At 40.3% G+C, this 27,545-nt stretch overlaps 1 protein-coding gene across 1 annotated transcript in view; it reads left to right on the forward strand.

The window, feature by feature from the left end:
• The first annotated feature begins 14,576 nt into the window (after positions 1–14,576).
• The window catches only part of pdia4 (protein disulfide isomerase family A, member 4), a 37,522-nt gene continuing 24,553 nt past the window's right edge, over positions 14,577–27,545 (forward strand). The window contains exons 1-3 of the mRNA XM_069912403.1: positions 14,577–14,814; positions 22,467–22,626; positions 23,617–23,822. Of these exons, the coding sequence (XP_069768504.1) occupies positions 14,739–14,814; positions 22,467–22,626; positions 23,617–23,822 (442 nt within the window). The 5' untranslated portion in view covers positions 14,577–14,738. The remainder of the gene's footprint in view (positions 14,815–22,466; positions 22,627–23,616; positions 23,823–27,545) is intronic.

Below are 27,545 nucleotides of genomic sequence, written 5' to 3' on the forward strand. Positions count from 1 at the left end.
CTGGAATAAGATTTGGGCAGCACGGTTAATACTGAGGTTAGCTATTACAGTGTCAGTAATCCGGCGCTGCCTGTAAAGAGTTTGGACACTCTCCCCATGACAGTGAGAAGTCTGAGGAAATGGGGGAAAGTTTGAATGATTTCTTTGCCTCGGTATTCACTAGGGAAAAAAATGTTGAACCAGTTGAAGTAAAGAAAAGTAGTGGGGAGGTCATGAAGCATATAAGAATAACCGAGGAGGTAGTGATGGCTGTGTTAAAAAAGATAAAGGTGGATAAATCTCCCGGACCAGACAAAATATTCCCTAGGACACTCAGGGAGGCTAGTGGACAGTTAGTGGGGCCTTTAACAGAGATATTTAGGATGTCACTGGCCACGGGGGTGGTACCAAAGGATTGGAGGGTGGCGCATGTAGTTCCTCTGTTTAAGAAAGGGTCCAAATGCAAACCTGGGAATTATAGGCCTGTAAGTCCAACGTCTGTGGTGGGCAAGTTGATGGAAAGTGTTCTGAGGGATGCTATTTACAAATTTTTGGAGGTACAAGGATTGATAGGGAGTAATCAGCATGGTTTTGTCAGGTATAGATCCTGCTTGACAAACCTGATTGAGTTCTTCGAGGGGGTTACAAAAAAGGTTGATGAAGGGAAAGCTGTGGATGTTGTCTATTTGGACTTTAGTAAAGCTTTTGACAAAGTTCCCCACAAGAGGTTAGGAAAAAAGGTGGAGGCATTAGGTATAAATAAGGAGGTAGCGAAATGGATTCAGCAGTGGTTGGATGGAAGGTGTCAGAGAGTAGTGGTAGAAAATTGTTTGTCCAATTGGAGGCCGGTGACTAGTGGAGTTCCTCAGGGATCGGTCCTGGGTCCACTATTATTTGTTATATATATTAACGATCTGGATGTAGGGGTAGAAAATTGGATAAGCAAGTTTGAGGATGACACAAAGATTGGTGGTGTTGTGGACAGTGAGGTAGATTACCATAGATTATTTTTTTTTAAACTTTATTTAAAATTTTATGACATGAATAAAATAAAAATTACATTTAAAGAAATAATAAAAAATAAGATAATAAAAATTAGAATACTACATCATTAAACTACACAAATTAACCCCCCAATAATTATAACACAACATTAATCATCTAATTTAAAATTAATCCAACCCTCCCCCCAAAATAAAGAGTGAAGAATTAATTAACAATGTTGTAAATAAAATAGAAAAAACCCCACTTACGAAAAATAGGATAAAACTTAACAACAACAAAAAAAATTACTAACAACAAAAAAAAATCAATACTAAAATAATACCCTTAAACATATATTTAAATCAAACATAATTCATGTGTTTAACAAATGAAATCCACTTTAAAACTAAATTCAAATATTAAAATCATATATCAACCACATATCTGTTAAACAAAAAATCATAATTAATAATACATAAATACAGAATTTCCATTAATACCAAGTTTTCTTTATAATTCATCGAGAGAACAAAAACATCCGAGAAAAACAATCAGATAAACTTTTTATTCCCTTCCCCTCCCCTTATATAAAAAAAGAAAAAAAAGAAAAAAAAGTTCAAACTCTTATAAAATTCTCCATATTCTTCATTTATAACATCTTCAAAATTCTCTATCAAAATTAACTTAATTTTATTAAACTCTTCTCCCTCAATGTATTTGTACTTAATTTTCTTCTTCTTCTTATCACCTTTCCCCTCATCTTCCTCTTCATCTAATTCAACATCCTCAATTTTTGACTTATTATCTTCTGTGACATCATCCTCTTAAAAAAGAAAGAAAAAAAGAGAAAAAAAACCCAAAAAAAGAGAAAAAAAAGGAGAGAAAAAAAACCTCCCAATTCCCTCTCAATTACAATCAAAACAAAAAGAGTTTAAAAAAAATAATTATTTATTTTAAAAAAAATTTAAAAAAACCTTCACTTCTTAACCCAAAAATTAAAAAGAAAAAAAAACAGATCGGAGGTCACAACTACCTGCTCCTGTTTTTACCGCCCAAAGCGGTAACTCCCCCAAAACTCACAGATAACTCACAGGTAGCTGATGACTTCTGGAAACTAGTGCCCACCCAGTTCCCTCTCCCAACTCCCATTTCATTAAACTATCATCATTATTTAAACTATTTAAACACTTTTCAAAAAAAAGATAAAAGATTTATTTTTTTAAATCAACGTTACCACTTCGATCACCATTGCTTCCATTTCTTTTAAAAATCTGGATACCACCCTACATCTCTACTCTTTTTGGAGACCTTGAAGGACTACATCGTTCCTGAAACTGCATGATTGGTAGAGACTAAGCAAAGTCCATAACCTCTTTAGGATTGTCAAAGAATTTTGGCTAATTTCCATCCTAAAAAATCTTCAGTACCGCAGAATACCTGAATGTTGCCCTATGTCTTTTTTTCCACAACCGTTCTTTCACAGAATTAAATTCGCGTCATAATAGCATAGTATTAAATCTCCATCTTGAAGCTTTCTGAACATCTTGTGAACTCAAATATTCTAATAATAATAATGAATGATCCGAAACCAATCTAGCCTTATACTCCACAGATGTAACCCTATCCTGCAAATGTGCTGATATTAAAAAATAATCAATTCTAGAAAAAGAATTATGTCGCGAGGAATAAAAAGAAAAATATTTCTCTGTAGGATTAACTCTTCGCCAAATATCAATTAAATTCAAATCTGCCATCATATTAATCACTTGGATTGCCATCTTAGACTTCTTAATTACTCTTGAGTACTTATCCAATAAAGGATCCAACACCACATTCAAATCTCCCCCAACATCATATTAGAGTTCGATTGTCCAAGTAATAAAGACATATCCACAACAAAAGCTGTATCCTCAACATTAGGAGCATAAACATCAAGCAAAGTCCATGCCTCATTAAAGATTGTACAATTTAATTTTAATAATCTTCCACCATTTTTCTCTTCACTCTGTAACTAAAATGGTAGATTCTTATGTACCAAAATTGCCACACCTTTTGCCTTAGAATTAAACGAAGAATAAAAAACGTGCCCAACCCATTCACGTTTGAGTTTCAAATGTTCCTTATCTATTAAATGAGTTTCCTTTGCCTTTGCGACCACCGTTTCTTCCATTTCTTCCAGAAATCAAATTCCCTTCTTGCAGCTCTGCCCTCTCTGGAGACCGTCATTCCTGGAATTGCGTAATTGGTAAAGACTGAGCAAAATCCATAGCTTCTTTAGGATTATCAAAGAACTTTGGTTGATATCCATCCTGAAAAATCTTCAGTACCGCAGGGTATCTAAATGTTGCCTTATATCCTTTTTTCCACAATATTATTTCACAGAATTAAATTCACGTCGTTGAAACATAATTTCCTGACTCAAATCCAGATAGAAGAAAAGACGATTACTCTAAACCATCAAAGGAGATTTGTTTTGCTGTGCATTTCTAATAACCAAACGTAAAATAGTCTCTCTATCACAGTAATTTAAACAGCGAACCAGAACAGGTCTTGGATTCTGTCCTGAAAAAGGTCTCCTTCTCAAAGCTCTATGAGCCCATTCCAATATTAAACCTTCAGAAAACTTATCTTGTCCCAACACTTGTGGAATCCATTCAGTGAAAAATTTTCTTGGATCTGGCCCTTCTATGCCTTTTGGCAAGCCGACAATTTTCACATTATTCCGTCTGGATTGGTTCTCCAAATAATCAACCTTTTTTGCTAAATTTTTATTCTGAATCTGTAACGTTTCAATTGTTTTATTCACATCTTGCAATTGATCTTGTACATCAGATAATCCTTGATTACACATCTCAAGTCTTTCAATAGTTTCAACTTTAAAAGCTCCATAATCAGCCATCTGTTGAGTATTGACATCCACCAATGCATTAATCTTAGAAGTAAGATTATTCATAGAATCACCTAAATGCATCATTGAAGAAAATATCTTATGTTCAAGACTCTTGAAAAGTATATCAACATCAGTAGATCCAGACATGGTGGGATTCTGCTGTTCTTGTGGAATCAGAGGACCTTCTATCCCTTCTTTTAATTTAGTAGCTTTTCTTGCAGTTTGACTCCGTGTAAGAGCCCCTGCCACAGACCCCCCAGAAGTGTCAGGAGGCTGATGATCAGGGTTATCTTTGATCCAAACCTCCTTTAAAAGCTTTGTTACATCAGTATCTGGAAGAGCTGATATAACTGGTGGTATAGCAGTCAAATAACAACTCTTTAACTCTCCAACTGGTGGCGCCCCAGCTAATTCAGCAGTCAAAGTCTCAGTAGACGTTGTTTGAAATACTGGCATCCGGCCAGCCCTTTGTTCTAAAGGCAGCTGAAAACGACCTTCAGAAAGACTTACGGAATCAGAACGGAGCTCCAAGGCCGAATTCTTCGCTTGTTTTCCTGGATCCATTTCACGCTGAGTCGTGGCTTTTTGTAAACAAGCAGGCTCAGGTAATTTCAGAAAATATAATTTTTTAACAATCTGTTGATGTTTCCTTTTACTTTTTTTTAACAAATGTACCATTAGGTATTAATTCAACATCTCATACTAATTATAAACTTTTTAAAAAAGTTTTAACGGGCACTTAAAGACAAAACAATAAGTTAGAGTCAGGAGAGGACTGGAAGGCACGTCTGTTCCTTACGCCATCTTGCCACGCCCCCCAGATTACCGTAGATTAAAAGGTGATTTAGGAAGGCTGGAGATGTGGGCTGAGAAATGGCTGATGGAATTTAATACAGATAAATGTGAGGTGCTGCATTTTGGAAAGGCAAATCTAAATAGGTCATATACATTGAATGGTAGACAATTGAGGAGTGCAGAGCAACAAAGGGATTTAGGAGTTATGGAAAATAGTACCCTCAAGGCTGATACTCAGGTAGATGGTGTGGTGAAGAAGGCACTTGGAATGTTGGCCTTCATAAATCGGAGTATTGAATTCAAGAGTAGGGAGGTTATGATGAAATTGTACAAGGCATTGGTGAGGCCAAATTTGGAGTACTGTGTACAGTTTTGGTCACCAAATTATAGGAAAGATATAAACAAAATAGAGAGAGTGCAGAGAAGGTTCACGAGAATGTTGACAGGATTTCAGGGTCTGAGTTCCAGGGAAAGGTTGTGCAGACTGGGGCTTTTTTCTCTGGAGCGTAGAAGATTGAGAGGGGACTTGATAGAGGTGTTTAAGATTTTAAAAGGGACAGACAGAGTAAATGTGGATAGGCTTTTTCAATTAAGAAAGGGGGAGATTCAAACTAGAGGACATGGTTTAAGATTGAAGGGGGAAAATTATAAGGGGAACATGAGGGGAAATTTCTTTACGCAGAGGGTGGTGGGAATGTGGAATGAGCTTCCGGCAGACGTGGTCGAGGCGGGATCATTGGTTACATTTAAGGAAAGGCTGAATCGTTACATGGATAGGAGGGGACTAGAGGGGAATGGACCGGGTGCTGGTCAGTGGGACTAGGAGGGTGGGGATTTGCAACGGCATGGACTAGTAGGGCCGAACTGGCCTGTTCTGTGCTGTAAGTGGTTATATGGTTATATGACAGTGTAGGTTTCAAAAACATTCTAGGATTGATGGTTAATTGGTGCATTGAGGGGATTGGGGCGGAGTCATAGACTTTGTCGTGTGTCTGAATCAAAAAAAAATCTTGGACAATTGGAATGTTTTAGGGCAGAAGTGATCTGAACAAGAGGGACTGGTTGCAAATGAATTGGCTGGGAGATATGCTCCAGCAAATCAGGTAGGAGTGTGGGACCCAAAACAGTATTCTATTAGATGAGAAAATTGAGGGAAATATAGAAGTTCAATAATAATAATAAACACCATCAGTCAGTAAGAGTAGGACAAGGGCAAGGAGGGTTTTATAAACTGCATTTATTTTAATGCATGAAGCCTCACATGCAAGGCAAATGAGGTCAGGGCTTGGATAGGTACATGGGACTGAGATATTGTAACTATTATAGAAACAGGTAAAGACTGGCAACTCAATATTTCGGGGTACAGATGATACGGTGGAGGTAAGAGAGGAGGGGGAGCTGCGTTTTTGATCAGGGAAAACTTAATGGTAGTACTTAGGATGGATCGGTGGGGGGAATCGGCCAATGAGGCTTTAAGGATGGAATTTAAAAATAAGAAATGAGAGATCACTTTAAAGTAATTGTGCTATCAGTAGGAATAGTCAGCAGGAATTATCGGAGCAAATATGTAGGGAGATTGCAGATACCTGTAAGAATGGTTGTAATGGTTGGAGATTTTAAGTTCCCTAATGCTGACTGGGTCGGTTATAGTGCTAAGGACTTGGGTTGGACAGAATTTGTTAAGAGAGTCCTGAAAAGTGCTTTTGTACAATATGTTGATTGTAGCAATAGAGGCAGGCAACACTGGACCTCCTATTGGAAAATGGGCAGGACAAGTTACTGAAGTGGCAGTGGGGGAGCACTTTGAGGCTAGTGACCATAATTCTATTAGTTTTTATATAGCTTAAGGATAGGACTGGATGATAAATTAAAGTCCTAAGCCTCAGCAAGGCTAATTTAGAGGGCCTTACACAGGAACTTGCAGAGGTTGACTGGGAGAGGCTATTTGTAGATCAAGGGACAGCTTGTTCCTCTTAAGACTGAAGGGTAAGGCTAGCAGAATTAGGGAACCATGGCTGACAAAGGATATTGTCAGTCTGATTAGGAAAAATGTGGAAGATGACAGGTATAGGCAACTGGGATCAAGCAAATCCCTTAAGGAGTACAAAGGATGTAACCACATATTTAAGAAAGAAATCAGGAGGGCAAAAGAGGACATGAGATGACATTGGCAGATAAGGAAAATGAATTCTATAAGTATTTTGAAAGCAAAATGGTAAGTAGGTGGGAGAACAGGTTCCTTAAGGATCAATGACTGATATTTTTGAGGTAGACCAGGTGGTGAAGAAGGCATATGACACACAAGCTTTCATTGGTCAGGGCAATGACTAGAAGAATGGAACATAACGTTACAGCAGTGCAAGACATTGCTGAGACCACGTTTAAATGATTGTGTTTAGTTCTGGTTCCCTAGCTATGAGGAATACCATTAAGATTGAGAGGGTGCAGAAAAGATCAACATGTAACTTGCTGGGACTGGAGGCTTGAGTTACATGGAGAGACTAGATAGGCAGGGCTTACTTTCCCTGGTGCATAGAAGATTGAGAGGTGACCTTCATTGAGATATACAAAATCATGATGGGGATAGTTACATGAATGAGCTACTGTCAAAGTGTTTATCAGTGTGTTGAACAGTGAGTGACCAAGAAGACGATAAAAATATTCCACAATTGTAAACCATGGGTTAAATGGGAAGTTGAGTTGTTGCTAAAGAACGCATTAGTGCCATTCAAGCAGGAGACCCAACCCTCTTCAAGATATCCAAATACGAGCTCTGCAAAGCCATCAGAGAAGCAAAGAGACAGTTTCACACCAAGATAACATCACAGCAACTACGGCAGGGAATACATGCTATTGTGAAATATAAACCAAACCCAGTAGCATGAAATGCAACAATCCAATACTCCGATGAATTAAACATGATCTATGCTCATTTCAAATGGGAGGCTAGAGGGAGGTGGCATCCACAACTATTATCACTGATGTCAACCCATGGTCACCGCTGCTGAAGTCAGGACGGCCTTCCAGCAGATGAATCTGTAGAATGTGATTGATCCAGAACGTGTCTTGGGATGTGTCGGGAGATCTTGCACACATCAACTAGCGGACATATTGACAGACATCTTTAATTTCTCCTTTCAACAGACCAAGGTCCTCACTTGCTTCAAGGCCATCATATATCAGTACTGAAGGATAATATCAGCCTGAATGACTACCTACCAGTGGCTTTGATATCCATCATCATGAAGTGCTTTGAAAGGGTGGTCATGACACACATCAACTTTAACCTACCAGCCAACCTTGACCTACTTAAATTTTCCCATCAGCCCCCTAGCTCTCCACTTGGTCATAAAACACCTAGATTCCACGATCACATGTTAGACACCTGTTCATTGACTATAGTTCTGCCTTTGAGTCCACTGTTCCCAGCTCTACCTATTCCCAAACTTCAGGATTTGGGGCTCACTATCTCCCTCTGCAACTGGATCCTTAACTTCCTACAGACCACAATCAGTGAAGATGGTTAATAACATTTTTGGCGGCACGGTTTGCACAATGTTATTACAGCACCAGTGATCAGGTCTGGAATTCAAATTCCATGCTATCTCAAAGGAGTTTATACAGTTTCCCTGTGTCTGCATGGGTTTTCCTTGGTGGCTTTGGTTTCCTCCCACCTTCCAAAACAGGGTTGTAGGTCAATTGGGTGTGTTTTGGCGGCACGGGCTTGTGAGTTGAAAGGCCCTTTACTGTACTGTATGTCTACATTTTTTTGCTAAAAATTAATGTCCCCAGTGATCACACTCAACACTGGCAATCCTCCAGGATATGTACCTAATCCACTACTTTATTCTTTCTACACCCACAACTATATAGCTAAATACCATTCTAATCCATCTTCAAATCTGTCAATGACAACACAGTAGTGGTTTGGGTATCAAAGAGCAATGAGTCAGAATTTAGGAACGAGATTGAAATTCTAATAGTATGGTGCCAAGATAATAACCTCTCTCTCAACATCAGTAAGATGAAGAAGATGATCATTGACTTCAGAAGGAGCAGGGCCCACATCCATCCACATTAATGGACTTGAAGTCAAGAGAGTAGATAGCTTGTTTAAGATTAAATTTTTATTAGATCCGAAAATCTTCTTGTTGGATTATATTGTTCTATTTAATGATTTGGGGTTGGATAAGTTTCAGATCGCTTTTCTTCGTCTAGCATTGGCTGTAGCGTGTAAATGTGTGGTGATTTCTTGGAAGGATGACGTAGAAGTGAATATAACTCATTGGCATAATGAGTTTAGATCTTGTATTTATATGGAAAAAATAACATATAATTTACATGATAATTATAATTTTTTTCTTCAGATGTGGTCGTCTTATTTGAAATGTATGGGTTTGGTAAATATCTTAAATCATTGTATGTTTTTTCTATTATGTTTTTTTACGCTCCCCTTGAAGGGTTTATTGAGGGTGGGGGGCGGGTGGGCTCGGGTTATTTGTAGTTCTTTTTTGATTTTTATTTTATGTATTCTTTGATGAGTATTTTGAAAAACTTTAAATAAAGTTTGAAAAAAAAAAATGAGGGTAGATCGCTTCAAGTTCTTAGGAATAAAAATCTCCAATGACCTGACTTGGGACAAGCATGTTGACATGACAATTAAGAAACCACACCAATACCTCTACTCTCTTAGACAACTAAGGAAGTTTGGCATGTTCCCAACAACTCTACAGGTGCACCATTGAAAGCATACTTACTGGATGCATCACAGCTCAAGATTGGAAGAAAGTACATTACGCAGCGAATGCAGCTCAGAACATAACCTCCTTTCTCCTCCATGGACTTCATCTATCTCGGAAAGGCAGTCAACATACTGAAAGGCCCATCACATCGGGTACTCATCAGGGAGAAGGCTCGAGAGTGTGAAAACATGTACCAACAGGCTAAACAGGCTAAAGTGAAAAACAAAAGCCTGCAGACACTATGAATATATTAAGAACACAAAAATACTGTAGGAAATCAGCAGGTCTCGTAGTGTCCATAGGAGATTGATACATAACCAATGTTTTGGACCTGAGCCCCTCTTCAATCATTTGTTATATTTACCTTCTATGGATGCTGTGAGACTTGCTGAGTTCTTCTAGTATTTTTGTGTTTTTATTACCAACAAGCTAAAAGACATTTTCCCTGCAGCCATCAGGCTCCTGAATGAACCCCATAAAAGTTCTCCAAAGCTGCCTTTGCTTGGTGCTAACTGATCTGCCTTTTTATTGTAATCTTGCACTCTGTAAATTGTGCTATATACGTCGTTGCATGTAATGCTAGAGATAACCTATTTGTCTGTTTAACCATTCTCACTGTACAAATAAACCTAAACTTCATTTAAATTTTCAACAGGATTCAAGATCCCTTTTACTGTTATGTAAAAAGAAAATGTGATAAACAGGAAATTTCCTTTTGCCTGCTGTAAGGCAAAAAATGAGTCAACATTAGCATTGCCCTGTCCCCCTAACCTTAATAGAAAGAGAGCAAAAGAAAGTCCTTTCAGAAGGCCATTTCAGGTCAAGTCTCCGCCTGGAGACTGACTAGGGAGCGGATTAGAACTTACTATTCAGACTGCAGCCCAAAATTACTGCTCCAGTGTCCCATTCAAAGGAGAGGCGCCTCGTAGCGCCCTCCGGATCCACGTGGAGATGGGCCGACTACTGCCATAGCCCCACCCACTGACATCACTGAAGCGTGCCGAAGAAGAGCCCTATATACTGGATCAGGGCAGCCCCAGAGCAGGCCAGGCAAATGCTTATAATGTTCTCAGCCTACTTTGGTGCTCCAATTGAGATCCAGCACATCCTCGGTAAGGCCATTAATGCCATTAAAACTCTGATGTCCGTGAGGTCTGAGAATCATGTCATTGAGATTAGAAAATGATTCCTTCAGAGACTGTGGAGAAGCAGGAGGCAATTTGAGCTGGAAAGGTGAGCAGAGCGTAGGCACTGCAGACGAAGGCAAATACTGCTTATTAGCCAAATAGCTCTGATAACAAATTGGACTCTATAGAGGTTAGACAGATCCTAGGGGATGAGTTTTGGAGTAATGTCCTCACCAAATTTGATCATCATCAAGAGTGGAGGAGGCACTTCCTATGTTGCCTGGTACCTTTCACTTTGTGCTGGAACTCATAGAACCTCACCTAAGGCTTCAGGCAACAAACTGGCAGCAGCCATTTGAGCCTGAACTCTGATTGGCTGTTGCCCCGTGGTGGTCTGCCAGCCCTTCTGAGTATCAATCCATCAGTACCATCTTTGGCATAGATATCAGCACTGAGTGCATGGTGGTGCGGCAGGTGACTGGAGCTTTGAAGAAGGTCCTCGGTAAGCGTTTCATTTCCCTGCCAAGTGGAATGCATCTCCAGGAGACAAATGGACAATTGATGGCTTCACAGAAAGGGGCTATCCAATGTGTGCTGGTACCATTGATCGGTCATATATTCCCATTATTTCCCTCATTTTGGATGTTGCGGCCTACTACAATCACAAAGGGAGGCATTCAGTTGTTCTGCAAGCTATTGTTCACCACAAGTTCTGGTGAGTTTACGCCTTTGATGTTTCCCACTTCACATGTCTCCATGTCCATAATTGCACTCTGATTTCTGTTTCACAGGTTCACAGATGTGTTTGTGGGTGGCATGGCCACACACACAATGCACAAATGCTTGCCATGTAAGTGTGCTCCCTTCAAACCCTATGCGTTACATTATTCAAGGTTCCAGTTCCCTCGGCCAGGTGTCTGTTGTGTTTTCAGTGCATGGCTACTGACCAGGGAGTGAAGTAACATTGGTAGGTTCCCACAATGCGCAGGTCTGCATGGTGGAGAGCAGTGTGGCACCTGATAGATGAACTGACATCATATCTGCATTGTTGTGACCACAGGTATCCCAAGATGTGAATGGAGTGGAGGTCCCAGCACACTTTGTGGGTGACACAGCTTACCCCTTCAGAACGTGGCTGATGAAGGGGTTCACCCAGCACCGCGCACTGGATCCAGAACAGTGAAAATTTAACAAAGCCCTGAGTTCCACAAGGATAGTGGTGGAACATGCTTTTGGCCGTCTGAAAGGCCGATGGCAGTGCCCCTCCAAGTGCCTTGATATTTGTACCACTTCTGTTCTAGATGTTGAACTTGCATGCTGTGTGCTGCACAACATAAGGAAAAAGGAAAATTTTCAGCCAGAGTGGACGTCTGCTGCAACAGATCTCCTGGCACCAAACAGTCAGGATTGTAATGATCAGCAAGAACATGGACATCAGGCCATCCATTCAGCAACTATGTCCATCATATATAAAGGGAAGAGGGTCTCAGGAGTTATCGGTATCAATGGGAAATGTCCCCCAACCCACCATCCCCACTTGTTCCCAAAAGTGGTGGCATGAGCCTGTTCTGATAAGCTCCTGATGCAAACAGAGAAAGAAATGAAACACAAGAGATGTTACAACCTTTTGAAAGTTTAATAAAAATCATTTTCCATTGCACATGTATGGTTTTTTTAAATATTCAAGTTACATAAATATGCTAAGGCCACACATGACAGGACAAGGGAACACATGGCTGCCCTCTTCAATCACCTATGCATTTTACATGTATCATGACATGTAAAATCATCAAAATGACTACTATATATAGTGCAAAAAGCTATCACTGCGAACCACCACCATGTTATTGCACTCAAGAGTGCGTTATTCCATTGAAAAGTGCACAGTGCATTGCTCACATCAGTGTTTAATTCATAAAGTTATGCACATTAAATACAAAGTGTCAAATGCCTGAGCAGCATAAACATAATGCCCTTCCATAGTCATTTCAGACCTACACATCAATCCAGCATGCAGAGGAAGGAGGTGGAAAGGAGGACTCTGTAAATGACCCAGCCACCTCACTCGTCTCCATGTGGTCATAACCATAATCGTGTCGGTGTGGAACGAAATGGCACATTGATGGCAGGGGGTTGGTATATGTCATGCAGGGGACCATACAGCTGTGGAAATGGCTGCTGTGGAGGGAAGCCATTCTCAAATTGAGCTACCATGTTGCGGAACATGGAGGACTGCCTGTCCATTGCAGCACTGAATTCCCACAGAAGAGGTGACAAGACATTCACCACCTGCGCCTGGCTGTCAACTTCAGCCTGGCATGCTGTATCCTCCTCCTTCCTAAGATTGGCAAGCATAGCTCTCTCCTGCTCCAGCTGCATGTCATCATGCAGGCGAACACCCTCTCTGTCCACCTTGTTCAGTGATGTCATCATGACCTCCAACTCCTTTGAAAGAACCTACGCCTTTGTCAACCTCTGACGCTTGCGTCTCGGACAGGGTACCGTGGATCATATCAGGAAAAGGGGATCAATACGGAAATTACGTGCTTTTCCACACATGAAACATTGATGATACTATACCCGCCTTATCAGGTGTCCTTCCTGCCTCAGCCCTTTCAGTGCCATTGATTTGGTCCACCACCTCGTCATGTTCAGAGACGTCCATATCAGCACCTGTAGATATGTCAGAGGTGACCGGCCACTTCTCGCCCAGTGGCTCTCCACCATCAGCACTGCTAGTTGCTGCCTGAGATGACTCAGGGATGAGCACTGGGGAATCATGGCTTTCCAATGCACTAATCACATTCAGTGGTGTTGCTGAGCATCTTGTCCACCAGAGGTGTGGCATTGCTCAAAATACGGCCAGTCCAAACGTCTGCTGCCACTCCTGTTATGATCCAGCACAGAGTGGAACTTCTTCCTGAGGTTCTTGTGACTACCTGGCCTTCACTACAGCTGTGACCACGAGCTGGCCAGTCAATTGAAAGGGAGGACCATCCCTCACTATCCCTGTGAGCTCCTTTTCCTGGCCTTCCTCAAACGAGAGGTCAAGAAGCAACCTGGTTTCTCCATCTGCCCAATTACGAGTCTTTATCCATGAATGGCTCTTCCTCACTCTGAACGCGCCTGCAGGCACACTGTCGGGGCTTTAAAACACGTGCTCCTGCCTCGCAGGCTGAGGACGTCACTGCGACGTCATGAGCCTGCCCCCGAACCACCGCCTAGCGCAGCTCCCCATTCAAATCAATCGGTGAAGGGCTTCGCTGCGGAGATTCTCCCTCTGGGAGAGGGATTTGAATATGCGCCTCCACACATTCATATGCATTTTGGCGGATTTTCTCCATCTTTACATCCAGACTTTTGGCCTATCTGAAATGCCTGTGGATTCACCTCCATGGACCCGTTTGATCTATTGGCAACCTGAGCTCCATATCCAGACATCAGATACAATCAGGAAGCTTTTAACACCTGAGTCCCTTTGTGTCTTGCCATCAGCACCCCCTTGGCATAAACATTTCTCCAAAGAAGTTGAGTCCAATGCCAAAGAACACCTTTTTAAGATTAAAGGGGAAAGATTTAAAAGGGAGCAGTGTGGTGGGATTTGAGGGAACAAGCTACCGGAGCAAGTGGTACAGACTAGCACAATCACATTTTAAAAATATTTGGACAGTTACACAGACAGAAAGGGGAAGGCCAAGCACACCTGGATTCCTATAAGTGCAAATTCCAGGGGTCGCCCAATATCATTAAAAATACAAATCTATTCTTGCAATAAATTTGTGATCCATCTGCAAAGTCAAGAATACTTTGCCTCAAATCTGCAACAAACTTGCAGTTTGCAAAATACATTTTCAGCTTACTTTAAAGGTTCTCATTAGCATTCGGGGCAGCACCTTCCTATTTGTCAGTCTGAAGATGCCCTTCATTCCTCCACCACACATTCAAATCAGTGCAAACCTCTCCCACCCCGCCTTTCCTCCTGCACCACTCACTGACACCCACGTGCCCCGACGTAACGAGTGGCACCATCCCATTGGATGGCAGTGATTGACCAATAGAAAACCGGCAGCTCAGAGGAAAGAAAGCAAGGCGGACCTACCGCGGGTCGCGGAACGGGCGACTCCAGCTCGAGAGGCGCGGGAAGAGCCGAAGGTCTCGTGAGAAAGGAGGCGCTCGAGCGAGCGAGCCTTGAGGTCGAGGCGCGGGTCGCTGTGGGGTTCAATGGAGTTGAAGAAGGCGTCGCTGTTGTTGCTGCTGCTGCTGGCCCTGACCGCTCTGGCCCAGGAGGACGTAGTGGGTAGGTACCGCTGGGTTTGGTGGCCGAGGTAAAGTGGAGAGCTCCCTCTCCCTCTAGTCTCGATGAAGGGCCCCGATCGTGAAGGCCGACTGCAGTTCTCGCCGTGCCGGTGGTGGGGCCCGCTGAGCCCCTCCGCCTGCTCCTTTGTCGAGGACTCGGCCGACGCTGGATCCAGGCGGACAGGACGTCCCGCGCCCCGCGCCTAAGAGCACCAACACTTGATGCACGCCCACGTCCCCTCTCAAACCAGAAAGTCTGGAGGGGCTCGGTGGGGCAGACAACCTCTGTGGAGATGAAAGCAGTTAACGTTTCAACCCCCCCCCCCCGACCTTTTCACGGGAAGTATGATATTTTGCTGAGTTAACACGAAGCTATCAAGCGTTTATTCTCATTAAAGTCGGCTCTAAGTTGACTACAGCACGTTTCTTTTCCTGCGGTTGTAATCTGCATAAATCGGAGTAAATCAAGGATGTTGCTTAAAAACAACATAAATTACAATGCAACTTACTTAATGGTAAATAATTTAAGTTTAAAACTGGGTTAATGGCTTCCTAATTCTGCAGGCCAAGAATCTCCATTCATAGGGATTCTGATTTTTGCGGCAGATCTGACCGAGCGCTGAATTGGCGAGACTGTTTCCTTGCGTGGTATAATGTTGAAACTGGCCGGCAAGATTAGCCTGTCGCTGCTCAGTATCTGCCTGAATGTCTGAACAAGCTTCTTTGTCACCCTACTTTGCCCCATTGCTTATTACATGCTTGGCTGTAACCATTGTTCTTGTTTACATTACACAGAGCTGTAGTTAAATTTGTGACATTGAACCTAATACTAAGATTCAAAATTACATTCATTTAATATACACCAAATATGCCCTTTTTCCCCTTGTTTGCCTGTAAAAATAATTTAAAATGTTTGCTGAAATATTGATTAAAACAGCCATGAATTAATTTAAAATTAATTTGTGGGTAGGGCAAAGTTGGTTTACCTGGAAATGACATCACCATTTAGTTTTATACTGAAGCCAATCTTTGTCTTAACCAGAATGCTGTCTGAATTTGTATTTAATTGTTTTTTTAGATCTTTTAATCTTAAGAGAAGTCCCTTAAGTAATTAGAGTAACCAGAACAAAATACAATTGTTTAATCAGTCATTTTGCAATTGTTAAACATAACCAGGCAAAAAAAAAACCATGATGTTGAAAGGTGTTACTCTCATCTTATCTCCTAGAATTTGGCATTTTGGTCAATGTTTATCCTTGAGGTCTAGAGTTGAGGTGAAAGTGTCAGTTGATAGCACTGTCAATGACAGTTCCATCATTTTCTTTTAAAGAGTAGGCTAGGCAGGACTTAACCAGAGCTGATTTTTAAGAAATTGACATATCTGGATCAATTTCTGTTTAAACAGTCTGTAGATGGTAGTGTCCAGTTCAATACACAAACATGCTAGAGAAACTCAGCAACTCACACAGCAACCATTGGAAATAAAGGGTGATCAAGTTTCTGGCTAGATACCTACAGCATATCTGGATAATTTTCCATGTGCTGTTTTGTTAAAGTGAGCCTGTGGTTGCTTGGTACACAAATACAGATGCAAAATGCAAATTCATTTTGCAAAGTGTGAAAACTTCAATGCAGCAAGAAGCACTGCCACAAGCAGTTAGTTTCACCCCAAGAGAATCTGCCTTGTGGCTCACAAGTTATATATTTATACAGACAAACTTCTAGTTTTCCAGAATATTCGATCAAACTTTCATCATACAAGTATGTTTCTTGGGATTCATTAACCACCCTGATGGTTTATAGTCTTGTACTGTCTTTACCAATAACGAGTTCATAATCAGCTCTAGCTTTTTTGAATTATAAATGAGAATGAAATGTGATTGGTCTCTTCCCCCCCCACCCCCAGTCAACATGTTAAAACTCTCATTCGCAATTTCGATTCCGATTTATTGCTAGAGTATGTAAGTGACATTACATACTCCCCTAAGATCCTCTTTCCTTCAGGTGAGGCAGAATTACTACTTATTCATAGTGTAAGAAAAAAAAACTGTACTCAATGTGCACATGTAAACAAACTGACTGCAATATTGAGAGAAATATGAACAACAGAAGTGTCACTGAGTTTGTTGTTGAGGAGCCTGATAGTGGAAGGGTAGCAGCTGTTCCTGAGCTTGGTGTGAGTCTTGTGGCACCTATATCTCTTTCCAAAAACAGAGCATGTGCTGAGTGTGGATCCTTGATGATGCTGCTGCTCACACGTGACAGGGTTCCCTGTAGATGTTCTCGGTGCTTGGGAGGGTTTTGCCTGATGTCCTGGGCTGTGTCCATAGCCTTTTGCAGGGCCAGTAATTTTAATTGTGAGTATTGAATCTGTACTGGAAAATTGTGCCCCAGGGCATTCTATTGCCTTTTAGCACTTCATAAGAGTTATTCTCAACTCCCTGGTCTGCTCTTCCATGCCTATCACTACAACCCATTGAATGGTATTTTCCAATGTAATTCCAGGAGATGTAACATCAAATCAATAACTTCCTTTGTACCATCAGAGACCCAGAATATTTCCAGGTGAAGAGGGAATTCACTAACACTTCTAATTTTATGTTCACAATGTTGCTTCATCAACTTTGGAGAATCCAAACAGATTGGATGATTATCACCTGCTTTCTGACCTTTGCCTGTCACTTTAATCTGCCACTCTCACTTTGACTTCCTGAACAGTTTGACCTTTTGCAAGCTTCAGTTTTGGACACGCTTCAGCCTTAGGACTTGATATTCTTTACTCAACTGTTTATAAGAGATCTGATCACTTTTGTGCATAATCTGGCCTTGGTACATATCAGTTGACCAGACTGCATGTTACATGCTGTGCAACATTAACAAGAATGCATTGTCTAATTTTTAATCTGTCTTTTAAAAAAAAAACACTGAAATGCTGGAGATGTATTCCTGTTGTTTTGGGTTTGAGCCCTTCTTCAAAGAATGAGCCAGAAGCAGGAAGTCTCAGAATTCAGATAATGCTGGCTGGGGGAAGAATCCAGACCAACAAAAGGTGTTAATTGGATATGATGAGGGATGAGTTAAGAATTTATGTCTGTGTAAAAGGAGATAGGGGAAAGACAGAGCAGGGGGAAGGGGACTGGGAAGAAGTTTTTTTGGGGGGAGGGCTGTTATAACGAAAGCTAGAGAAGTTGATATCTGGTTGGAGGGTGCCCAGTTGGAAAATGGTGGTCCTCCCCATTACATGTGGTCTCAGTCTGGCAGTGCACGAGACCATGGATAGGCATGTTGGCAAGAGAATGGGATGGGGAATTAAAATGGTTGGCCACTGGGAGATCCACACTATTTATGGGAGACAGAGCTGAGGTGCTCAACAAAGTGATCTCCTAGTCTCTGAGCACAATGGGAGCACTGGATACAGTAGATGATCCCTGTAGATTCACCAGTGAGATGTTGCTTCACTTGGAAGGACTCTTTGGAGCCTGGACTGGTGGTGAAGGAGTGAAGCATCTCCGGTGGTCACAGGGGTAGGTACCAAGGAAGGTGATTGGTGGAGAGGTAGGAGTGAATGAGGAAATTGTGGAGGGAGCAGTCCCTGTGGGAGGGTTAGAGGGGAATATAATCGAGTGGTGGTTTCGTGTAGTAGATGGGAGAGGAGGATTTATTGGATGTGGTGGGTGAGGTCAAGAGGAATTCTACCCTTATTGCACGTGGGGGCAGAGGGGGCCAGGGTAGAAGTGTGGGTAATAGAAGATATGCAGGTGGTAGAGGGTAAGCTATGTTGTTTGAAGAAGGAAGACCTCTCTGATCTATATGAAAGTCCTCATCCTGGGATGTCCTCCTCCCTCAAACAATATGGTATTAATATCGACTTCTCTGGCTTTTGTTAAAACTACCTTCACTTCTTCCCCTTTTTCCTTCCCCAAGCTCTGTTTCTCTTCCTTTTTCCTGACTCCTTTAGCACACAATAAATTCTTACCTGCCCCTTACTGTATATCCTTTTGTTGGTTTGGATTTCTCCCTAGCCAGCATTGTCTGAATTTCGAGAGTTTGAGATTTCCTGCTTCTGGCTTATTCCTTGAAGGGATCGGGTCTGAAATGTTAGCAATATAGCTTTGTTTTTTATGGACATTGAAAAGACTGGCTGAGTTTCTCAGCATTTCGGTGTGTATTTACTACATTCACAGTGTCTGTAGACCTTAGTGTTTCACTCTATGCTTAAACTGCTACATTTTTTCACACAATCAAAGAAGTTCCCATCATTCTACCTAAAGCATTTTCTTTTCTCTCCTCACCTTGTAGACTAATATTTTCGGTCTAAGTAAGCTTGGGGGAAGTAAACAATTATTGAACAATCTTTTGAAAACCAACTAGTCAAGTGTGAATTGTGCATAAACTTCCTTCCAGAGTCTCAACTATTGTATAATTCAATTTGTATTTTGATGCAGGATCAAAAATACAAATGATGCTGCAAGCATCAGAATGCTTGAGTGTATGTATATCTTCACTCCATCATTCTTTGCTCATTGTAAAGTTGTGTATGTTTTGAATAGAAGATATCCATTAATGTGATGTTGAGCACAGTTCTCACTCCACATGTATGTAGTATCTTGTTGGATAGTGTTTGCCACTAAGAAGACTTGGTTTGTGTTGGATGTTATTGATCATCTCAAATTGTCCACAGGAATGTAAAGTGAGATTTTTGCCTTACTGCGTAAGGCATCTGATTCAACCCCACTATTTTTTTTAGGATGGCTGTTCCCATGCACTAGCTGCTATTCTATATAATAGGCACAACTAAATTGAAGAAACTTTGACAATTTCCTACATTATAGGAGATGGCATGTGATGTATCCATGTTGTGCAAGTGAAGTTAATGGTTAAGGTTGTGGATGAATCAAATGAATAAATGTTGTGCTTAATTATCCAAACAAGTGGTGCCTCCTTTGGCATCAACCAGATTTCCTGAAAATGTTCTGCCACTAAAAATATCTTTTCCCCTTCGAAGCTGTCAAAAGATGTTCCACAATTTGCTGCTTTGGTTAACCTTTGGTTGATTCAGAAACTTTATTGGTGATTTGATAGCAAGTATTCAGTGATGGCATAGTTCATAATATCCTGGGAAGATGTGTTATTACTGTTTGTGTAATGCAGATAACAGCGTCTTCATTATCTATCTCGGCTGCACCATTTCATCAGATGCAAGGATCGACAATGAGATAGACAACAGACTCGCCAAGGCAAATAGCGCCTTTGGAAGACTACACAAAAGAGTCTGGAAAAACAACCAACTGAAAAACCTCACAAAGATAAGCGTATACAGAGCCGTTGTCATACCCACACTCCTGTTCGGCTCCGAATCATGGGTCCTCTACCGGCACCACCTACGGCTCCTAGAACGCTTCCACCAGCGTTGTCTCCGCTCCATCCTCAACATCCATTGGAGCGCTTACATCCCTAACGTCGAAGTACTCGAGATGGCAGAGGTCGACAGCATCGAGTCCACGCTGCTGAAGATCCAGCTGCGCTGGATGGGTCACGTCTCCAGAATGGAGGACCATCGCCTTCCCAAGATCGTGTTATATGGCGAGCTCTCCACTGGCCACCGTGACAGAGGTGCACCAAAGAAAAGGTACAAGGACTGCCTAAAGAAATCTCTTGGTGCCTGCCACATTGACCACCGCCAGTGGGCTGATAACGCCTCAAACCGTGCATCTTGGTGCCTCACAGTTTGGCGGGCAGCAACCTCCTTTGAAGAAGACCGCAGAGCCCACCTCACTGACAAAAGGCAAAGGAGGAAAAACCCAACACCCAACCCCAACCAACCAATTTTCCCCTGCAACCGCTGCAATCGTGTCTGCCTGTCCCGCATCGGACTTGTCAGCCACAAACGAGCCTGCAGCTGACGTGGACTTTTTACCCCCTCCATAAATCTTCGTCCGCGAAGCCAAGCCAAAGAATGCAGATAAATAAATAATTTGATAGGCTGTGCCCAAATTTTTCTTAACTCTTGCCTGGGCACAATTTCTGCAATGAATGTATCATTAGACATTACGGTACAGGGAGTGCCCGGATTACTAATGAGATCTGTTCCTACGTCTGTCTTAAATTTGTAGATAAGTCAGAACAGGTACATGTGGTTGTTATTTAGCGTCAGTCAAATATTTATCTTTGTACTGTTTTTAAAAAAAAAAATTAAAGAAACTGTTCTTAAAACAGTTTAGATAGGAAAAACAATCATGATTAAAAGTTAACACTTGTTCCAATAATATCTTGCATACCGGAAGGGGCATTGGTGAAGAAACATTATATGCATGTGCGAATTGGGGGCACAGTTTCTTAAGTTGGACATTTGTAACTTGGGAACTCACTGTCAGAACAGTTTGAATGCCAAATATATGTGTAATAGTCAATACAGTGTAACAGTAGACCCCTCCATTTTTGGCCCCAAAATCTGGTACTTTCTATATATTGTGTAAAAGTTGACACCACTCTTTCTCTCTCCGCCCCCCCCCCCCCCCCCGAACTTTGGTCCCGGCCACCCGCCTGTCATGTAGAAAGATTGACTTTTGTTTTCTATGGATGCTTTATAACTTAATTTCTCTAGCACTTTGGTGTTCTGTTTCAAGTGCTACAAATTTGCTGATGACACCACAGTCACCGGCTGAATTACAGATAGCAATGACGGAGGGAGATGTTTCAGCTAGTTGAGTGGCGCCACAATAACATCACACTCAATGTTGGCAAAACCAAGGAACTAATTGTGGACTTGAGTAGGGGGAAATCAAGGGAGCATGAACCAGTCCTCATTGAGGAGTTAACAGTAGAAAAGGTTAAGAACTAGAGTTCCTGGGTGTCAACATCTCAAGGCATGTCCTAGAGCCTCCATATCGATGCAATCATGAAGAAGCAACTACATGAGCAATTTGAAGAGATTTGACATGTCACCAAAGACTTGCAAATTTCTATAGGTGTACCGAGGAGATCATTCTGACTGATTGTATCACTGTCTGGTATGGACATACCAATGCACAGGACTGGGGGGATAAAACTACAGAATTGTGAACTTGGCCAGTGCCATCATTGACATTAACCTTCACTCCATTAAGAAAATCTACAAGAGATGGTGACTCAAGAAAGCAACCTCAATCCTCTAGGGTCCTCATCCAGTCCATGCCCTCTTCTCATTGCTACCATCAAGGAGGTACAGGAGCCTGAAGATACCCAACATTACAGAAACAGCTTCTTCCCCTCTGCCATCAGATTTCTGAATGGTCAATGAGCCATAGTCACTACCTCACTTTCTCTTATTTTTGCACTAATATATTGATGTAATTTATAGCAATATTTTCACTGTAATGCTACCACAAAACAAATTTCATGATATGTTCATGACAATAAATTGTGATTTTTATTATAAATGTTTGCATGAGACCTTAGTTGTGCATTGATGACTTTTAAATAAAATTGATGCGAGTCTCCACCTTTTGGTTCAGAGATCTTGCATTCTGATTTCATGGTGTATTAGATTCACACAATACACTATTAAATTAGATTTTGTACACAGTTTGTTGACTCAACTGATCTTGTTGAAACAGCATTTTTTAGACTAAAATGAAATCTTTACTCAACCGTTTAAACTTTCATTTTATCTAGAATCTGATGGGGAAGAGGAGGAAGATGGTGATGATGAGGAGGAGGAGGAGGATGATGAGTCGGTCAAGGAGGAAAATGGTGTTTTAGTTTTGACAGATGCAAACTATGATTCCTTTATTGCAGACAAAGATGTTGTGCTAATTGAATTTTATGCCCCTTGGTAAGTATGAAATGAAAATTTGTTATTAACTCAGTTGGAATACAGTGATCGCTAAAATGAATGCTTTGTATTATCTTGCTTCAGAAGAGGCCGCTCATTATGTAGGTGCCAGTTCAAAATGATTGTTCTACCACTACTTTGCATTTTCCCCATAGCCTCCTTTCCATTAAGGATACCTATTCTACTTCCTCCAATTTTATTTGGCAAGTAAATTCTGTTTAACTCTGATTCAAATTTGATCATTTTTCTGCCCATGATTTAAAATGTTGACATCCTTTCTGTTTGAGCTTGGAATGGGACCCTATATTTGAGCTGAAATCTAACAACAAATTTCTGAATGTTCATTGTTTTCTTAAACGTATGTTCACTTACAGCCAGATCCCTAAACTAATAAATAACTTCAGTTTCTGTAGCCATTTAGTACAATATTTGCCTGTGAACTCCCTGGTTTGTCCTATACCATTTGTAAAGTTTTACCATTACCATAGTTGATGTAGTGGTTAGCACAATGCCTTTACAGTGCAAATTCAAATCCTGCTTTGTTTGTAAGGAGTTTGTACGTTCTTCCCATGCCTGTATGGGTTTTTCCCCCAGGACTTTGGTTTCCTTCCACCATTTCAAACGTACTGGGAGTGTAGATTAATTGGGTGTATTTTGAGCAGCATGGACTCGTAGGCCAAAATGGCCTGTGACTATGCTGTGTTCAAATTTAAAATTTAGGATCAGTTTTCAATTTTTTTATTCTAAAACCTATCTTTGTACTTTAAATTTATTTGCTGTACAATTTAATATTTTCATTAAAAAATACTTTCGTGTAAAAGGGACATGAAATAGACATTAGAAAATAAATTATTCAGGAAAGATTCCAATTAATTTTGGTGTGATTTGTTAAAATTGTCAAGTGTTTGGGATGTTTGTTTAAATATCTGGAGTCAATTTTCCATTTACCAGGATGTTAATCTCCTGCTCTTGTAAATTATCTTTATGTAGGTGTGAGCACTGTAAAAAGTTTGCACCAGAATATGAAAAAATTGCCAGTGAGCTAAAAGAGAAGGAACCTCCTATTCCAGTTGCCAAAGTTGATGGCACATCACAAACAAGTTTGAGCCAAAGGTTTGATATTGGCATGTACCCAACAATCAAAATTGTAAAAAATGGACAACCTATTCGTTATAAAGGAACTTTAAACAAAGAAGGTAAGAACACTTTCTAATCATGTTTTTTTTAAATTATTTAACTCTAAAATATACTTGCTAATAGTGGTCAACTAAAGTTGACATTGAAGCCAACTTGTATTGACTTGTCCATCAATCCTAAAGTTTAATTAGCCCAAAATGTAGTGTACAATTAAGTATTAACCTGTGCATGTGTCAGAGAAATTATTTTGGTATAAACCCTTCCAGAATGTTTACATTCTCAATTAGGCAATAATAAAAACCTGAAGAAATTACTTATGATTTGTACTTTCCATGCAAGGAATTTAGTTTTTAACTTGAGCATATTGAAGCCATGATATTCTGATCTTGTCATGCTTCATACATATGTTACTTCATTCCTTTATAGTTGCAACTGGGATTTCTTGGTTTTTTTTGTATCATGTGCTAATGTTTCAATTCTAAGAACAAGGAATCTACATAAATGAGGATAAAGATAGTAGGGAAGGAAGGGGATACTTTGATCTAATTGGAAAGGAGGTGGTAGGGAAATAAAGGAATTGATTTCTAGAAACTTAGAATAATGTAATAATATGTTGTCATTCATTGGATTCTTTTGTACATTTAACCATTTTTGAAGGGTTTTGGCTTAAAATTTTGACACCTTTTTTCCTTGGACTGATGCAGCTTGATCCCTGAGCTCCTCCAGCAGATTGTTTTTAGCTTCTCATTCTAGCATCTTGAGTCTACTGTGTGTCTTTAAGTCATTCTACTTTTGCAATGCTATCCCACTAAAGCAGGGTTTCCCAACCAGGGGTGCGAGATAACATTTCAGTGTTTTTTGTTTATATTAATGGTACTGTCCTATATATTCAAGATAAAAAATATCAATATTTTAAAAGTCCAAATTAAAGACGGGGATCTCCTTTTTTCTATCAATAGAATGAGATTCTCTATGAATTTTAGTGCGTTTCGACGCGTTGGTTCCTTTTAAATGGCTTTTCCCTATAACTTTTTAAATTGAGACATTTAAAATGGGGGCCAAACTTGTTGTTTCGTGTTTTGTAGTGAATTACATTAGATTTTTATTTCTTATTATTTATTTGTGTTATGTAAATTATTAATTAACCCTTCATTATGTCAAAGGAAATGGAATGATGATGATGTGCAGTTTGGTTTCACTTGCACCGCGGAACTGAGGATCTGCAAATACCCCAGTGCATGCTTTGTTACACTCTTTTCAAACACAAATTTGAAGCCATCTAAGCTGCAGGAACACTTCCAACAACCGACATGGTGGAGCGAATGTTGCAGGACATGATGTTGGATCATTGAAAGCTAAAAGGGCCTGCTTTGATTCTCGAGCAACCCTTCCAAAATTAGGTTTTATATCTGCTGACAAACCACTGCTGATGGCTTCATACCACGTGGCGTATAAAGTAGCTAAATCCAAGAAGCCCCATACAATTGCAGAAGAGGTGATAAAACCTTATTAGAAATGGCAACAATTTTTCTGGGAAAAGAAGCCTCAAACAAGCTTAAATTAGTGACGTTATCAAATAATGTTATTCAGAGCAGAATTGGTGATTTGAGTTTGAACATTTTGGACCAAGTTATCGCAGATATCAGGGCTAGTCCCTTGAAAATCTCTCCAGTTGGACGAAACAACTGATGTTGCAAATTGCAGTCAACTCATCCATGGTGTCATAATGGAAGATTTCCTGTTCTGTGAAGATCTGAAAACAACCACAAAAGGAAAAGATGTCTTCCAGTGTGTGAAGGACTTGGATATCCAAATTATTGGTTCTGTGTGTACTGACAGTGCCCCTGCTATGCTAGGAAATAAATCAGGATTTTTTTGCACTGATGAAATGAGAGATTCCGCACTTGCAAGGTACCCAAGGTTTTCTTCATCAACTTGCTTTGGCATCAAAAACATTGCCTCCAAAGTTGAAAAAGGTCTTTGACACTTCTGTGCAGACCATCAACTGGATTAAGGGTCGTGCTCTGAACCATCGCCTCTTCAAGTCGATTTGTGAAGATTTTGGAAGTGAGCATTCAGTTTTGGTTTTCCACATGGAAGTCCACTGGCTGTCACGTGGGAGAGCTTTAATGTACTTCTTCGAACTGCAAGAAGACAAAGCTGTTCTTAAGGAACGTGACGATCTACCCGGAGAAATGGAATCACAAGAATTCAACTAAATGCTAGCCTATTTGAGTGATATTTTCACTCGTATGAATGACCTGAGTGTATCTATTCAAGGAAAAAACATAAACTTATTGAAATGCTGCAAAATATCAAATGTTTTCAAAGAAAAGTTGCATCTTTGATGTCGACGAGTTAAAAGAGGGAATCTTTCAAATTTTCCATCACTCGAAGAAATGGTTGATGATGATGAGTTCCAATTCCAAGTGTGTGTGTGTGAAGAAATTGTGGATCATTTGGAAATACTATCAAAGTCATTTGATGGATATTTTGGAGGAGGAGAACTGGAAACTTCTGAAGAATGGATAATCCATAATCCTTCAATTTGGATAATATGTTGGATGATGAAGAGATGAAGGAAGATCTTATTGAACTGTGCACAAATAGTGTTCTTAAAATGCAGTTTGAAAGCCAGACTTTGGAACAAATATTGGTATTTGGCAATGGCCATGCTTTGAAAACTTTGTGAAAAAGCACTAACTGTGCTCATCCCATTTGCGACGACATACTTGTGCGAGTCTGGATTTAGTGCCCTTTTGTCAATCAAGACACAATCTAGAAATCGCTTGGGTGTGCAGGCAGACGTGCGGATTCCTATCAGCAACAAAGTGCCATGTTTTGAAAAACTCCTGAACAATAAACAGGAACAAAAGAGTCATTAAATTTAAATTGGCTTATGAACATTTGAACAATAGTTCTTTAATTTTTTTAAAGAAATTTCATGCATGGATGAAAATGTAATTTTTTTGTAGGGTTTATGCAACTTTTAATTTGTTATAATTTTTCTTTTCCATATGTTTCATTTTTGTTTATTAAAAATTGATTATACAAATTTGTTTTGGTCACCTTCACCTTTATTCTTAAATAAATTATTACTTTAAGGGGTGCGAGAACATGTTTAAAATTTTTTAGGGGTGTGGGGCATAAAAAGGTTTGGAACCACTGCACTAACACTTGCTGATTTGCTCTTTCCCTCTGGCTGTTTCTTACATTAGATGTACAATATATCTTGTTCTCTTGTAAATACTATGCATTGTCACTGAAAATAGTTTCTTCGTCTATTTCTTATCCCTATGTTATGAACCAAGTTCTGTCATTTTTATTGGGTCCTTGTTGGGGATCCAGACTAATGTCTTCAAATCCTGCCATGGCAACTGGAAATTTTGAATTGTTAAATTTGAATTTAAAAAAAAAATGAAAACCCACATGTATGACTAAAGTTTTTTCTACAGTCCACCATGTTAATCAGAGTTCCTCTCCCTAATATTTTTTTGGATATGCCTAAATATAATTTTCTGATTTGTCAAAAAATCAGGCTGTCATATTCTATCATACCTTTCAGCCAACACCCAAGACCTCTAAATCTTGAATGACTATCCTGCCTTTAGATATGGCAACAGCACAAAGATATCTTGGAAAGGGATTGATCTGGAATTTGTTGACTTTGAGTCCATGAAGTCTTGTGGCATCATTAAATGTGGGCATCGTGATTAGTATGTCACCTTTTCTTAGCTAATGTTAAATAACACTAGCAAGCATCAGGCATATGGGAGATGAAT

The sequence above is a fragment of the Narcine bancroftii genome, chromosome 1 (genome assembly GCF_036971445.1).
Source record: "Narcine bancroftii isolate sNarBan1 chromosome 1, sNarBan1.hap1, whole genome shotgun sequence".
Lineage (NCBI taxonomy): Eukaryota > Metazoa > Chordata > Chondrichthyes > Torpediniformes > Narcinidae > Narcine > Narcine bancroftii.